At 33.0% G+C, this 15644-nt stretch overlaps 1 protein-coding gene across 1 annotated transcript in view; it reads right to left on the bottom strand.

The window, feature by feature from the left end:
* LOC141544622 (uncharacterized) overlaps window positions 1-15644 on the bottom strand; it is a 70706-nt gene that overhangs the window by 4441 nt on the left and 50621 nt on the right. The window contains exons 9-11 of the mRNA XM_074271014.1: window positions 9032-9128; window positions 6156-6232; window positions 293-1201 (exon numbers count right to left, since the gene is read on the bottom strand). Of these exons, the coding sequence (XP_074127115.1) occupies window positions 479-1201; window positions 6156-6232; window positions 9032-9128 (897 nt within the window). The 3' untranslated portion in view covers window positions 293-478. The remainder of the gene's footprint in view (window positions 1-292; window positions 1202-6155; window positions 6233-9031; window positions 9129-15644) is intronic.

The following is a 15644-nucleotide window of genomic DNA, read 5'->3' as shown; positions in this document are numbered from 1 at the left end:
ATCCTAGTTCTTTTGGTTACCTAGTCTAATATTTCAATTTGTATGTCTGATTTAGAAAATTCATTGGTTACATGCCAAATATTTTGGAAATTGATGGAGTAATTTAGATGACCAAAATAAAAACTGTAAAAAAGATTTTCTGGATAATTTTCTTAATGCAACTTTCAATGTAAATTGTACAAATAGCAAGCATGTGAACATAGCATTTTCATCATATGAAAAATCAATTGCACGGGAGGATTGATGAAGATGAAAAATAAATAGAATATAGAGTGTCAAAAGGTGAATCTACCTCTTTTTCTGATGGTATTTTTTCTTTATCCAATGTCAGGGACTCTGCTTGCAACATTCCTAAATCATTTGTTAATCTTTGTGAATCTTGCTTTAATTTTTTATCCAGGTGCATTTTTGAGATTTTGTCCCCATCTGGAAGGGAGTATCTCCAATGCCTTAGCTCACTGGTAGAGTTACTGGCATTTTAATCACTATCCTCAAATGATATTTCTATATGTTTGGTTTTCTTCTTACATTTTCTTGCAATATAAAGTTCAGGCTTTTTTTCTTGGCTGATTGCATCTTCCTTCATTTCATTTGAGCCCGCTCTTTTTATATTTTCTTCATTATAAGCAAAATCTTCTTCATATATATTAGAAGTACATTCAACTTCTGTGTGAATATCATTCTTAGGCTTTGGGGTGCCAAGAATGTTTTCTTGCAAAGTGCTCTGTAAATTCTGGAAAACAACATTTTCCAAATCATGCTCTCTTCCTTCGGGAAATGACGGATGAAGTCCTGCAGGGAGAGGGCCTTGATATGTCTCCTTTTCCTCAGAGTCACTTAAGGTATTTGCCAAAGTAGATGTAGCTACCTCTCCAAACTCATCTTTTTGGAGTTTCTCTTGAGTGTCATCAGCAATTTGGAACTTTTTCTCAATTTCACCATGCACCTGTGTTAACTTAGTTTTCTTGATTCTAAATTTATTTTTAAATTTCATTTTTTTCTCTTTGTCCCTCATTTTTTCAGGATTTTCTGTGCAATTTGTATCTGCATCTAAATGTATGTCCTTAACATTAGATTTCTTATTGAATTTTGCTTGTGGAGATCTTCTTTTCCAATTCAAAAATGGGAAACAAAGACACTGAAATCGTTTCCTAGATGCTTTTTGTTCTGGTATGCTGGTTGTTTCCAAAGTAACTTTATCCTGGGGTAATGAAATAAGGACAAAGAACAATTAGAACTCAAACAAATAATAGTTAAACTTAATCTTTTAATCTTAGTGTTTTACATAATCCCAAATCATCTATGTTTCAAAAGAATGTTAGAAAAAATTAAATTTTCTCTAAATGAAAGAAAAAAAATGAAATTTTAAAGTAAGTTTTAGCTAGGATATTTTGTATTAGGTTAATATTATACTTGTATTGCATACTATGCATACTATATTCCCAAAAAAACAAATAGAAAAATTTCTCATTTCATATTTTAATAGTTTTTCCTGCTCTAAAAGGACAATTTTTTAATCAAAAATAGATTGTAAAGAGATTTTGTTTTTAACTGATAAATTTAAATGATAAATTTTGAAATAATAATACAGATATGTTCTGCCTAATCTGCTTAGCCAAAAAAAAAAAAGTAAAATATAAGGTTGAAATGGGATAAAAAATTAGAGAGATATTTTTAACTAGTAAATTTTTTCACCACATTTATGTGTTTCTCTATTATTCATTTTGTAATTTCTTTGAATTAAAGTTCAAATAAAAGTGTAAAAATAGCAAATGTAAATTATGACGTAAGTGTGAGGAAAACTAGAATGTGATTTAAAGGAAACTTATTTTCAAAAATATATACCTATATAGATTGTCCCCTTCTGAGTTCAGTTCGAGTCCATATAATCTCTCTTTTTTAAAAATTAGAGGATAAGACTGGGCAAGAGAAAACAAATGCTTTTTGCATATAATTAAAGAATAAGAGATAAGAAATGATTACAAAATGATAACTTAGGGACATTAATAGAATTATTCGGCCATGGAGTATTAAGTAACTATTTCAAAATAGTCAAAATGTGATTCCCTGACCCAGTATAATCATTCAAATGTTCAAATGAGTTGGGATTATAATTCTATAATTAAATGGGACAAACCACAATATCGATGCCTACCTACAGATATTTTGGAATAAATTGTTTTTAGAATCACATCATTTACAAATAACAGTCAAATTTTTTTTTTCTTGTTCAGTCATGTCTGACTTTTTTCAAGACCTACAAACAGCTTCTTCCGTATCTAAAGACCCACTGAATTCTATTAATTGCTAACCCTGGCCAAAACAATCCAGGAGCCTGGGACTCCACACACCTTCAAGATCATAAAAAGGAAATCCTGGAGACCACTCTTGGCAGGAGCCCTAAAACATGGTGTCCTTACACTGGCCATGTAAGAGTTCCTGTCTACCCAGGGACCAGCTCTGGCCCTGGCATCTTTCTACCTTTACCCTTACTTCCAAACCCCTACAATACACCTTTTTTTTTTTTTTTTTTTTTTTTTTTTTTTTTTTTTTTTTTTTTTTTTTTATCAATCTAGGTTTTCGGGTCTGTAAATTCCTTTACAGCGACTCTGCGCCATCACTAGATTGCATTGAACTATGTATCCTTGCACCAAACCCAAAGGGGTTCCCCTTCCCTAACTCTCATCAAATCTTCTTGACTCCAGATCTGAATCTCTATCTCCTATGCCACTTAGTTGTTGACAAATATGTAGAATATATTTATACTTTAAATTGCATTGAATGTCATTTCTCCAAAATTAGACATTTATTAACTCCTACTTGAATTGAGATGGCAAAATCTTATTGGGCTGATTTTCATTATATCCCAAACAAACAGATTCAGCAAGAAAACAAAAGCACTACAACTGCATAAGAATATCATCCACAATATCCCTAAATAGTTGACAGTGAGCTTCCAGCTAGAGACATTAATTGTTGGGGTCCATATTGCCTTCTAAAGCAGTTATGTTTTTTGTTGCTCTATCCATGATGGAGAATCTGTTATTTCCTTTAATGAACACAGATCAAGTAATAGAATCTTTTCATGTAAAACTAAGGGCTGAAGTATAGACCTCAATGATAACTATTTTCTGTTCTATATCATGGCTATTCCTGTAGCTGAAACCTATGGATTTTAAGAAGATATTCAATTCACTGATTTGTTGATGAGTGTGCTAGTATTTGGGCAATACTCAGATTAAAATTCAATAATTAATTCACGAGGATGTTATCCGATCTGAATTGTTGATTTTTAAGAAATCACATTGGAACAGTCATTTCAATTCTTGTTTCTAGGCAGAGAAATAATGATTCAAAAATATGATTGAAATGTATTGTCTAGAAAAGATTGTGAAAAGGTTGTGAACTGGAATCTCGTTGTAGAAAGATGGTGTTGGGAAGGTAAAGCTGTGTGACCTGCTTTGTTTTTCAAGCCTCTCTTGTCTCTTGATTGTGCAGGTTGTTCTAACAAAATGAACATGATAAAAAGACTATTGAGAGCAGATTCTATCTTGCAAAAAGCATCTGAAACCTGGACTTTAGAACTCTTCTGATTTCAGTTAAAGAAGATATTACTAGTTAGTGAGACTAAAGCATGACACATCCTGAGTCTATTCCCCACTGAGCTCAAGTAATGTGGTTAGGGTTAGCACCAAAAAAAACCCTTCAGCTAATTTGCACATTGAACTGAAAAATCTTTGCCTAAAATCTTTGAGTAATTACAGTTTACCAGGGAGTTGTCATGGTATTAGGAAAGGTTAACGTTGTTATGAATTCCTTGGAAGTTCCAGCATGAGTAATAAATAGTTCCTGCATATTTCCCATAAGAAAATCCAAAGATGAATCATTAAGAATTCATATGTGTTCAATAGAACAAAATATACTAGATATCTCAGAAGTTTCACTTTAAAAAAAATTCTCATCATTCTAAAGATAGAAGACTAGATCCAAGGAATGTCAAAACCCAGTGTGCCTGGATTTCAACAAGTATTTCAAAAAGTTTCTCACAAGATCTTTGTGGCCTAGGAGAAAAATGTGGACTGTATTAAAGAAAAATTTGGTAGATTAGGAGTAGTTTCACTGGGTGGATTTAAACAACACCAATTTTCCTGGAGGGCAAAGGGTAGCTTTACCTCCAGGGCTTTCTCTATCCAACACTTTACACTGATAATCAGGATGAAGTAATAGATCTAATACTTATTAGCAGAATTGTCAATGGAATGGGATTGATAGAGGATATAGAAGAAATAAATCAAAGAACTGAGATTCCAATGGATCTTTATAGATTAGAACAAGGAGATAGTGCTAACAAGGAATATCTCAAAGGGGACAAATTAAAATACTGGAATTATATTTTTAAAAAGCAGCTGCATATGTATACAATGGGGCAAAACAGTTTTTCATAAAAATTCTCAAAGACCAAGAAATATTTGTTAGTGGGTCATAAGTTTAATATGATGAGGGTATCAAAAGGGATTATATGATCTTTGCAGCAAAAGTGACGGGCCTTATTCTATCTTCATAATTCCACATTATTATGTTTAGGTAGGACACTGGAAAAGTGCAGTCCAGAGGAACTAAAAGAGTCATTAGAAATCAACCACGATTTATATCATAGGACAGTCTGGTAATTAAGTAGGGGTGTCTAGTTTTCAAAAAAGACAATTTAAAAGATGCCAGGAATCGAGAAAGAGCTATCAATCTGTCAATCCTTTCCGTGTCCTGGGCCAGGTGAGGTTTCCCGTGATGTCATCAAAAAACTAGGGAATTTCTTCAACTTCATTCTTTAACTCAGAACCATTAGCCCTGGCTGCACATTATAGAAAGCTGTAATTTAGCTCACTATAAGAAAACATCCCAAACTATCAGAGCTGTTCAATATACAATGGGCTGATTTACTTGGGGAGTAACTTTTCAATCACATCAAATTTTCTACTTTTTTGGGGGGATTCTGCAGACAGGATTTGTTAATTCTGACAAAGATAAACTAGATTCACTTTGATCATCAATGCTAAGATATTATTATGATGGCACCTTCAATGCCATACATTGACATTTTTATATATTGATGGAATGTAGTATATTTTTTCGAACGAGACATACATTTCCAGATATTGATATTCCAGGTTATCCTGCCATCAGTGACAAAAATGTTAGCTTGCCTAACAAAAAAATCAGAACATATTTTTTAAAATGTGCTCTTTCACATGCTTCCAGATCTATGGTATTTCTGTTATCATAATTATTTTGCTGAATAAAGGGAAAACAATGAAATAATCAAGTAGTTTAACTAACTTCTTTATCATTTAAGAAATGTTCAAAATTGCAGTATCTTTGGATTACTCTTTTTCTTCTATTATTACCTAGCTAGGGTTGGAGTTTTGCTGTTGGTCCCTATACCCACAAAGAACATTTCAACTCCTAAAAAAAAGACAAAGATACATTTTAAAGTACACTAAGTTCTGAAAATCACTTCCAGTAAAATTTGTATGAAAGACACTTTTACTAAAATAAAATATCAGAAATTACAGTATCTATTGTTGTATAACAAATGGTCAGTAGAATGATTTTACAGAGGCCTGAGGAGAATTACATGATGATGCTCAGAGAAATAAACAGAATTAGGAAATCATCATGCATGGCAACAAGAAGAATATACGATGATCAATTCTGATAGATGTGCCTATTTCCAACCATGAGATGATTCAGATCCATTCCAATAATCTTGTGATGAAGAGAGCCATCTACACCCAGAAAGAGGACTGTGTAAACTGAGAATGGACCACAACATATCATTTTCACTCTTTCTGTTGTTTGCTTGTATTTTGTTTCCTTTGTCAATTATGTTTTTCCTTTTTCAATTGATTTTTCTTGTGCAGCAAGATATTTATATAAATATGTATACATATATTGGAATTAACACATATTTTAACATATTTAACATGTATTGGATTACCTGCCATCTATGGAAAATGATGAAGAGAAGAAAGGGAAAATTTGGAACACAAGATTTTGCAAGGATCAATGTTGAAAAATTACTCATGCATATGGTATATAAATAAGAAGCTTTAATAAAAATCTGTAAAAAAGGAAAATTTAACATCACTTTTCCATACCTGTTCCTGGTCACTTTTATCAAAAATGTCCTGGCTTCCATCTGGTGGTCCTTTACATTTCAATTCTTGTTTCAAGTCTAAGTAATATTTAAGTGAAAATTTATTTTATTTAGAATTATTTTTCTTATATGAATGAAATCCTCTCCTTATTAACAGTAATGACAGTTGTGACAGATAATGATTTTATCTATTGTAATCTATGTTCAGATAAGTCATAAAATATCAGAAATTTCTACCTTATTAATTAATTAATTTGATTATTTTGCTATTTCAATCTACTGCTAGATTTTAAGCTTTTTGTGAGATGCTCATTTTAAAACCTTTCAGTTTTGTAAGTAATTTTTAAAAAAGCATCACTGGTCTAATTCTGCAATTATTAATTCAATGTTATTACCATGTAAAATTCCCCTCAACTTATATAAATTAACATTCATGAAAAACCAAGCTATTTACAGAGATATTGATAATACATCTCAGAAAATAAAATTTAAAACTTTGAATATCATTTATTTTATGATAAAAATTAGTTTATCATACATCAGTCCAAAACATCTTAACAAATTTTGTACTACCATAAACTATATAAAGTTAGGCTTAGTATATATCAGTCTACTCGGCACTAAGAAACTGAAGGAGGGTTAGAACGTTGACAATGGAAACAAATGCTTCCATAACAGCATGAAACAGATTTAATTAGTAATATAACCATTTTAACTAACTTGCTTATTAATATTTTTGCTCATAAAACTAGGCTAAAAAAGTCATTAATTTTCCTCTTTCTAAATACATAATAGACAAATTGCCTGATACATTTCTACCCTTATTGTTTTGTTTTGTTTCCTTCATTCATGGATGCACCATTTTCTGATTGGGGAAGACAGTGTTTCAGTGACTATGGACAGGTGGACAGGAGAGACTGATAGCATATGTGCTGCTAGAAGTGACCCATATTTCTTCCTATGTGTATACTCTGTGTGGGTGCCATTGCAAGTCTGACAGTTCAGTGATGATGTTATTTTTTTTTACCTCAGAAATTAATGAAGTAGACAATATATAACTCATACTCATTGGATAGGAGAAGTCACCTTCTGTCCATCAGTTTCTAGAATATCTGGAACAATGAACTCATTTGATCCATAGTTCCCTTTATGAAAAGTTCGGAAAAACAAAAGGGTATTGTATCTAATTTGAATAAGCCTTACAATGGATGACAGTGTCATGTACATAATAGTAGGTACTTTGTAACTTTAGTCTATCGTGTTTTTGTTTTTGTTTTTTGCTGAGGCAATGGAGGTGACTTGCCCAGGGTTGCACAGCTAGGAAGTTGAAGTGTCTGAGACAGATTTGAACTCAGGTCCTCCTGGCTTCAGAGCTAGTGCTCTATCCACTATACCAACAAGCTGCCCCAGTTGATCATGTGGATAATGAATATGCCTTTAAAAGAAACCAACAAATTGAGATATTGGGAAATAATTATCAAGAAGACTAGTAAACTCCAGAAAAACTTTATGGAGTTTGCACATGACAAAGTTTCTGAAAAGGGAGATTTCACCAGATGGCCTGAAAGGACACAGGGCAGGACAATATGTAGGAAAATGATGAAAATAGTTTGGATGAAAAAGAGGGAACACAAACAGGACGAAGTAGGGCTGAAAAGGTGAGAGTCTTCCTGTCCAGGGCTTTAGGGGCCCCCATTTCTGCATCTGCTAAATTATTAGTGGCAAGTGATTTCCCTCTCCCCTTCCCCAGTTATGTGAAAACTTTTCTTTTTCAGTTTGTATTTTCCGTTCACCTCATTTTAACATTCTTAAACTATTGTTACTAGACTCTAAGGTTCAGCAAAGTAGGCCAACAAAGAACTCTCAAGGACATCTGGAGCTCCTCCTATTCAGTGTGAAAGGAAAGGAGTCTTTGGTTGCTCTCTCCCCACCCTGGTTCCAAAACAGCATCTTCCCCTATCTATTTCTCACTTCCTATTGTCTGCTCTTTTTTTCACCCTTTCTCAGTTACTAACATTTATTGACATTATGCTAGAGTACAAAAGTCTGAACAGAAACAGAATAATCTAGCAACTTCTGAAGGTTTTTAAAAATGAATTTTTATGACAAGTATCTTCAGGTTACACTTTACAGGAAGTAAATAAATTAAAGACTTCAGCATCTGGGGGTGAGAGACATCAATGAAGTTAGAGAGGCAGGCCTGCAATGAGGAAGGTTTCAGCCCAAGTTCCACCTCTGAAACACACTGGTTGTGTGACTATGAACAAACTTTCAGTGCTCTAGGCAATTCTCTGAGGCTTTGTTTCAATGAAGTTTAAGGTCTAGTCTCTATCACCAAAAAACAAATAAAGAAAGAAATAAATGATGTGACATGACCTCATATCATAGAAGTTGTCATCTGTATAACTAACCAATTCAGCTGAAAAGTAACTCATTCAGTTTGCTAAAACTAAGCACATTGCAAAGGCTGGAGGAATATTAGCAGAGACACTTCCTAGAGCCAATTAGTCACTCCACATCATGTATAGCTTATTTCTTTGTCCATTAACCTCTTGCCTTCAACAATATTGATTATAGTACTGTGAGTAGCAGTGGGACAACATGCAATTTCTTATCTTCTATCTATTTGATGATACTTTACTCCAGCCCCAACATTCTATCCCCTATTTTTCCAGCTCTCACATACATTATATTTTTGGTTGCTGAGGCAATTGGGGTTAAGTGATACTCAACTAGGAAGTGTTAAGTGCATGAAAATAGATTTGAACTCAGGTCATCCTGAATTCAGGGCTGGTGCTCTATCCACTGCCTAACCTATCTGCCCCTTCTTTTTCCTTTTTTAATTGAAACCCCACTTTCTACACAATATAAACTTACCTTCATGTTGTCCCAAAGAAATAACGTCTTGTATATTTTGACTTGTAGATGCAAATATATGTTCTGAAGATCTTTCCAAGACACTTTCAAAAGAACACTGATAAAATGAAAACATCAACAAAATTGTTAACAAGTCCACTGATTAAAGTACTCCTAAATGTTTTCTACAATTAAATTGTGAAGAATTTCCACCTAGAGAGAAGGATCTATAGAAAACACAATATTTTTACAACATTTTCTTCAAAAGAACCGTTTCATGCTTACACTTTTCATGATTATTTTCTATCTTTTTTTTTTCTTTAGAGGAGATAACTCTGAGTTTTCATACAGAAATGGTTGAACTTGTAAGGAAGGATAAAATTCTAACTCAGGATATCATTATGATTGTCATTACATAATACATAAAATAATATTTTTCACATGCTAAATATATGTGAGAAGAAAATGTTTTTGTACATAATCCCTCTTAAATAGTGGCCTATTTAATAGAGGCCTAAGCTTGGAATCAGGAAGATTGCTCTTTATGAATTAAATTCTGGCCTCAGACACTAGCTGTATGCCCCTGGACAATTCATTGAATCTCATTTGTCTCAATTCCTTACTAAGAAGGAAATGCCAAACTATTTCTATTCCTTTGACAAGAAAATACTAAATGTGCTCTTGAAGAGCCAGACACAAATAAAATGATTAAATGACAACAAAGCCTTGGCCAGTCCAATTTGATCTATGTTTGACCTATCTATCCATCTATCCATTCATTTATCGATCTATCTATCTATATATGTATGTATGTCTGAAATGTGTATATGTATCTAAAACATATACACACTGATATATATTATACACTTATTCCAATATATATACATGTCTACTATAAATATATATATATATATAGAATTTTATATATATATATATACATATATATATATATATACATTAATACAAAAATACATACAAAGAAAAACAAACAAAAGACAAAATGTTTTAAAAAGTATATAAAAAAGATGAGAATATGTCTTATATAAATTTGCCAGTGGCATTTCTCTAATCATCACAGAAACAGAAAATTTAACTTAACCACAATGCAGATCTATTATACTATATAATTCATTGTTACTAGTTGGGTATTCAATATCCAACTCTACCCCTCTCTCATACTTAGATTAGGAGTTTTTCTCTTGGTTTAATTTCTTGTTCTCATGCTTGATGTTTTTTTTTTCCTTGTTTTTGCTGATGCAATTGGGGTTAAGTGACTTGCCCAGGGTCACACAGCTAAAATGTGTTAAATGTCTGAGATCACATTTGACTTCAGGGCTAGTGCTCTATCCACTGTTCCACCTAGCTGCCCCTCTGCTTGCTTGCTTTAATTCACTTAAGGACCCTCCAAATCATGAGGTTGTTTTTTATTTTTTTTTAATTTCTCAAGTGGTATCTGATACAAAAAACTGTCTCCTTTCTTCATTTTACATACATTCGTAAGCACAGGCATATTTGTTTTCTTGTTTTCATATTTTATGCTTCTATCTTTGGTTATTTCCAACATAAAGCTGAGAGCTAATCCATTTAACTGTTCTTGTTGCAAAAGAGACTGTGCTGTAATTCAGATTTCTGACACTCATTTGCCAGAAGAAATGGAAACCATCTGACTTTTCTCAAATTCCTAAAATTTAAGCAATCTATGAGATAATTCCATTGAAATGTTTCCCGACAACACATTAAAAAGTTGTCAGCTTGTAATCATATAAGCCCCCCAAAACTTTGCAACTTCTTCATTTCTATTTATGATACTTATATTTTACAGGTACTTAGCCTTTAAAAAACTCAGTTATGGCCTTTTCTCTCTGCAACCCAATAATGGGTACATACTGCTGAATCTTTCTCTAAAATGAACAAGTTATTGTTTAACATTTCATATTTCCACAACCACTCCATTTTGTTTTATTTTATCATCTTGCATCCTACTGAAATGACTTTTTGGCCTATAATGTATATCTGTTCCAGGTAATCTTTCAGTCTGATTTCAATGTTTTTTAAAAATATGTTTCAATATGTTATTATACTCTATATGAAAAGACAGTGACTCCCAAGACTCTCTCTTTTATAGAAAATAATTTATGTTCCCATTACAGGTCCTCTATTATAGCTAAATGTCAAGACTTACATTACTTGGAAACATCCCTATCTTTTGCCTATCCTCTCTCCTAGAAGTTTTCCTCCTTCTTTTCTGCCAATCAAGTTTTGACCTTATTATTAAGGCCTAAGTATTACCTCTTGTCTTTCCTGATTAAGCACAATTAATTATGTCATTTCTTTTGTATTGGACTCAGCAGTAGTATGTACAATTTGAAAAGAAAAAATATAGCTATATATAATATGTACACACTGGGGCAAAATTGTTTTTCTTAGAATGTCTTGTGACAAAGACCTACACGTATTAGTTATTGTGCTATAAGTTTAAAACGATGTGACTTTCAAAAAGGCAAAAGTAGGACAGCATTCTTACTGAGACAAGATAGGCTTATACCCTGTCTTGGTAAAATCACATATTTATTACGGTACTTAGGACAATGGAAATTTGCAAGTTAGAGGACCCTTAAAGACTTTAGAAGTCATCCATGACTTCTACTCGATAGAAAAAATACATATTTAAAACAGAAGTCTTGTACTATGTGTGTGTGTGTGTGTGTGTGTGTGTTTGTGTGTGTGTGTGTGTGTGTGTGTGAGGTGTGTGTGTTATAGGTCTCTTTTAGTTTTGTAAACTTATGGAACACTATTCAAAGAAATATTTTTAGGTTTATAAAATAAAAAACACAAGTTTATATAGGAAATGGATTAAAAATTAGAAAATCATTCATCCATTCCAATTGCTACCACCACAAATTTATGATATATAACTGGACCCTTAAGGGAACCCTATGATACCTTCCTTATCAAGTGACTATCCCAATCCCCACAGCAGCTCTTCCACAACTTTTCATCCTCTCTCAAATTTTCCATGGTTTCTTTCTTGCCCACACTTTGAAATGAGAAATTTGCTTCAAATTTTACTAAAAAAAATGAGGCTGTTTGAAATGAGCTCCCTCACCTCTTCTCTTCCACATCTCCTATCTCTCAGATGCCTTCTGCCAATATCTCCTTCATTCCTACCTTGCATGATGAAGTAGGCTTACTCCTTACCAAGCTTGAGCTTTAAAACTTATTCAGGTGACCCTGTGCCATCCCATCTCCTCCAACAGATTTCCCCCCTCACTCATGCCAACTCTATTATTTATTTTTAATTTCTGTAATCTATTCCATATCCCTTACAAACATGTCCATTTTGCCAACATGCTGAAAATCCTCTCTAGACATTTTAATCCCTGTTATCATCCTTTCTTTTTTTTTTTTTTTTTTTTTGTAGTGCCCTAAGCCACAACCGTATTGTACTGCCTTTTTACTGCAAGCAGCCAGAAATGTAAGCAAGTAACAGACAGAATGGAAGTAGACTTTTCAAAATGTCTTAAAACAAGGGACCATGAAATTGGAACCCAATGTTTACAAAATAAAGAAATATGGGTCACAAACCCCAAAATACCTACCAAAAATATGGACATGTGAACAAAAATCGTGGTTAGAGCACTGAAGCTGCATTCACAAAGATCTGAGTTCAATTTCAATTTCTCTCTCAAACATTTACTAGCTGTGTGACCCTGCAGTAATCCTAATTAACAGCTATTTGTTTCAGTTTCCTCATTTGTCAAATGGTAATGATAATAGTATTTACATCTGAGGATTGTTGTGTGAATCAAATGTAATGTGCTGAGTATAATATCTACCATGGGAAAAGTACTATATAAATATTTATTATTTATCAATGATATATAACCCATTACTAATCCAACAAATTTACTAAGGAAAAAAAAAACATCATTAAGTCATATTTTTATATGTAAGTTACTCTACTAGATTCAATGGGAGAGTCTAAAAAAAACCCAGATTTTTTTTGCCCAAGGAAAAATGTGGTATCAATAGACCTCAAAAGAGGGGGAGAGCTTGCTTCCATAGAGGAAGAGATAAAATAGTATAAATGAAGATAAAACTACAGTTTACAAAGGCAACAGGTAAATGGTGGAGAAATACATTTTGAGAAGAAACTCTAAAGTCTTGAAGATTAGAAAATACAAGGCATAGGCAGAGAACAAAATTTCTATAGTACTTAGAATTTCTTTAGGCAAGTAGTGAAAGGTAAGGTCAATAAGTACACTACAATAAACTCTACTAATAATAATGACTTATTTTTTGGTGAGGCAATTGGGTTTAAGTGACTTGCCCAAGGTTACACAGCTATTACATGATAAGTGTCTGATATTACATTTGAATCAGGTCCTCCTTGTTGCAAAACCACTGCCCTTACCACTTATCCAACTAGTTGATCCTATTAACTTAAATATTTAAAATTAAAACCTATAATAAAACAATAAGATTTTTGATCCACCATGCAGGATCCATGTTATCAAACATAATAAGTACTGCAGACAAAAATCAATAAGTCTGATTATATAGAGATCTGTGTAACAAACAAACAAATAAACAAACAAACAAAAACGTGCTTTTGAAACTAAAAGAATAGAAAAAGGTTGGAAAATATTTCAAATCTCTATATAAACTAAGTTAGATAATAACAATATGTAAGATATACATTCAACTCTCAATATGCATATATTTTAACTTTTGCAAATTCAAGTATTTGTGAGATTAAGTCAGTAACCTCATGTTCACTTTCATGATAACAACCTGCATGCAAAGTAGAGATGAAAAATGAAAGCCACAATGCTGCAAATTTGTGGAGCAGCTGATATGTATTATTCCCTTCATTAGTCTTATTCATCTTATTTTTATAGATTAAAGAAGTCTGTGCATTCCATTGCCTATGAAAATTTACATGTCTGGACTTAAAACTCAAAGATCTATTATAATTATGCTCCCAAAATCTAATGCAACACTCAAGGGGTCCTCTAAATAAGAACATTACAGAAATATATCTCATTACAACAAAGAATATTGAAGAAAGTAGATTAGGACACATTGAAATGAGATTTCTTTTTTTTTTTTTAAGACAAATTCTAAACACAGACTGTATAAACAATACCTTAATAAAACTGTAATCAATCTTAGTGTCACAAGATTACATAACTTAGAAAAAAATCCTTTTTAAGCAGTTATTATATAAATATATGCCTATACATGTGTATGTATATATATATATATATGTGTGTGTGTGTGTGTGTGTGTGTGTGTGTGTGTGTGTGTGTGTCAGACACAGTGTACAATGGTGTGAATATGAATACAAGTAAAAGGAAAGGCAGCCTTCCCCTCAAGGAGCTTAAATTCTAATGAGTAAAAGGAAGCTGGAAAAAGGTCAAGGACAAAGGATTCATCTGGGAACATGTCAGAAAATTACTTCAACAGTATTTCTAGGTTAGAAATAATATGGTCAATCATTCCTAGGTAAAGATGAACTTTGGTTTGGTGGTCATTGGAATTGAATGCCCTCTTTCCCATTTCCCATATATTCTATGTATAGTTTGACTTTCAAATCATTTTCTAACAATGTGACTTCCATGACAGCTGAAGATTGACTGTATCTGACACATATCTTTTAATCTCTAAATCTAGCAAAATAGCTCAAAATGAAGAAATGACAATAAAAATATCATTAACTTCATGAAAAATGTTCCAGTTTCCCACCACTGAAAGAAACTTAAAAATCAACATGTTTATTTTATCACCTTAAGAAGGTGAAAAATTAAAAAGAATAGAGAATTCTGGGAAGATGGAGGAGCAAGTTGGTAAATTTGAAGCTCTCCAGATTTTCCCCACAAATAGAACAAATTTGTGCCTCAGGGCCAACACTGGTGATAGATCAAGATAACTTGGGGCAGGACAGGGCTTCTGATACAATCCAAAAAGCCCCAAGATTGAGGAGTAACTTGTCTGATGTGCAAACACCTCCAGGCAAACTACACAGAAACATCAAGTGGGGAGCCTCTCAGCTAGCTGGATATGGCTGGAGTCTCGGCAGAAACTTTCACTCCACCCCACTCTTTGTCAAATTCGGGTTTGAGTCTAGGAAGACAGAGTGAATCCTGGATGACTGGGAATTCCAGGCTCCACTGTGCTGCAGAGAGAAGGCCCTGGGTAGGAAGAAATCAGCACTTGGTGAAGGTGGAGCTCTTGATTTGGAATTCCTGATCAGAGTGGAGATCTCAAGGGAAGCTTGAGGCACCATCCTCCAATCCTATGATTAGAGATGTTTATACTTCTTATAAAAAAAAAATGAGCCAGCAAAGTAGACTCCCACCATTAAATCATATTATGGGAATAGAGAAAACCAGAATTCATCTTCAGAGGAGGACATTTTAGTAACAAAAAGCTTCTTCTACCTCAAAGAGTAATGTGAAATGGCCCCCTGCCCAGAGAGAATTTATGGAGGAATTAAAAAAAGAATTCAAACATCAAATGAGAGACATAGAGGAAAAAACTTTAAAAAATAAAAATAAAAAGCCAAACAATGAAAACAAGACGATTATGAAAAAAAAGTTAGCCAACTAGCAAAGGAGGGACAGAGTCTCAA

Source organism: Sminthopsis crassicaudata, chromosome 5, assembly GCF_048593235.1.
Source record: "Sminthopsis crassicaudata isolate SCR6 chromosome 5, ASM4859323v1, whole genome shotgun sequence".
Classification (NCBI taxonomy): domain Eukaryota; kingdom Metazoa; phylum Chordata; class Mammalia; order Dasyuromorphia; family Dasyuridae; genus Sminthopsis; species Sminthopsis crassicaudata.
The sequence above is the reverse complement of the archived record's forward strand: the minus strand, read 5'-3'. Positions and strand labels throughout refer to the sequence as shown.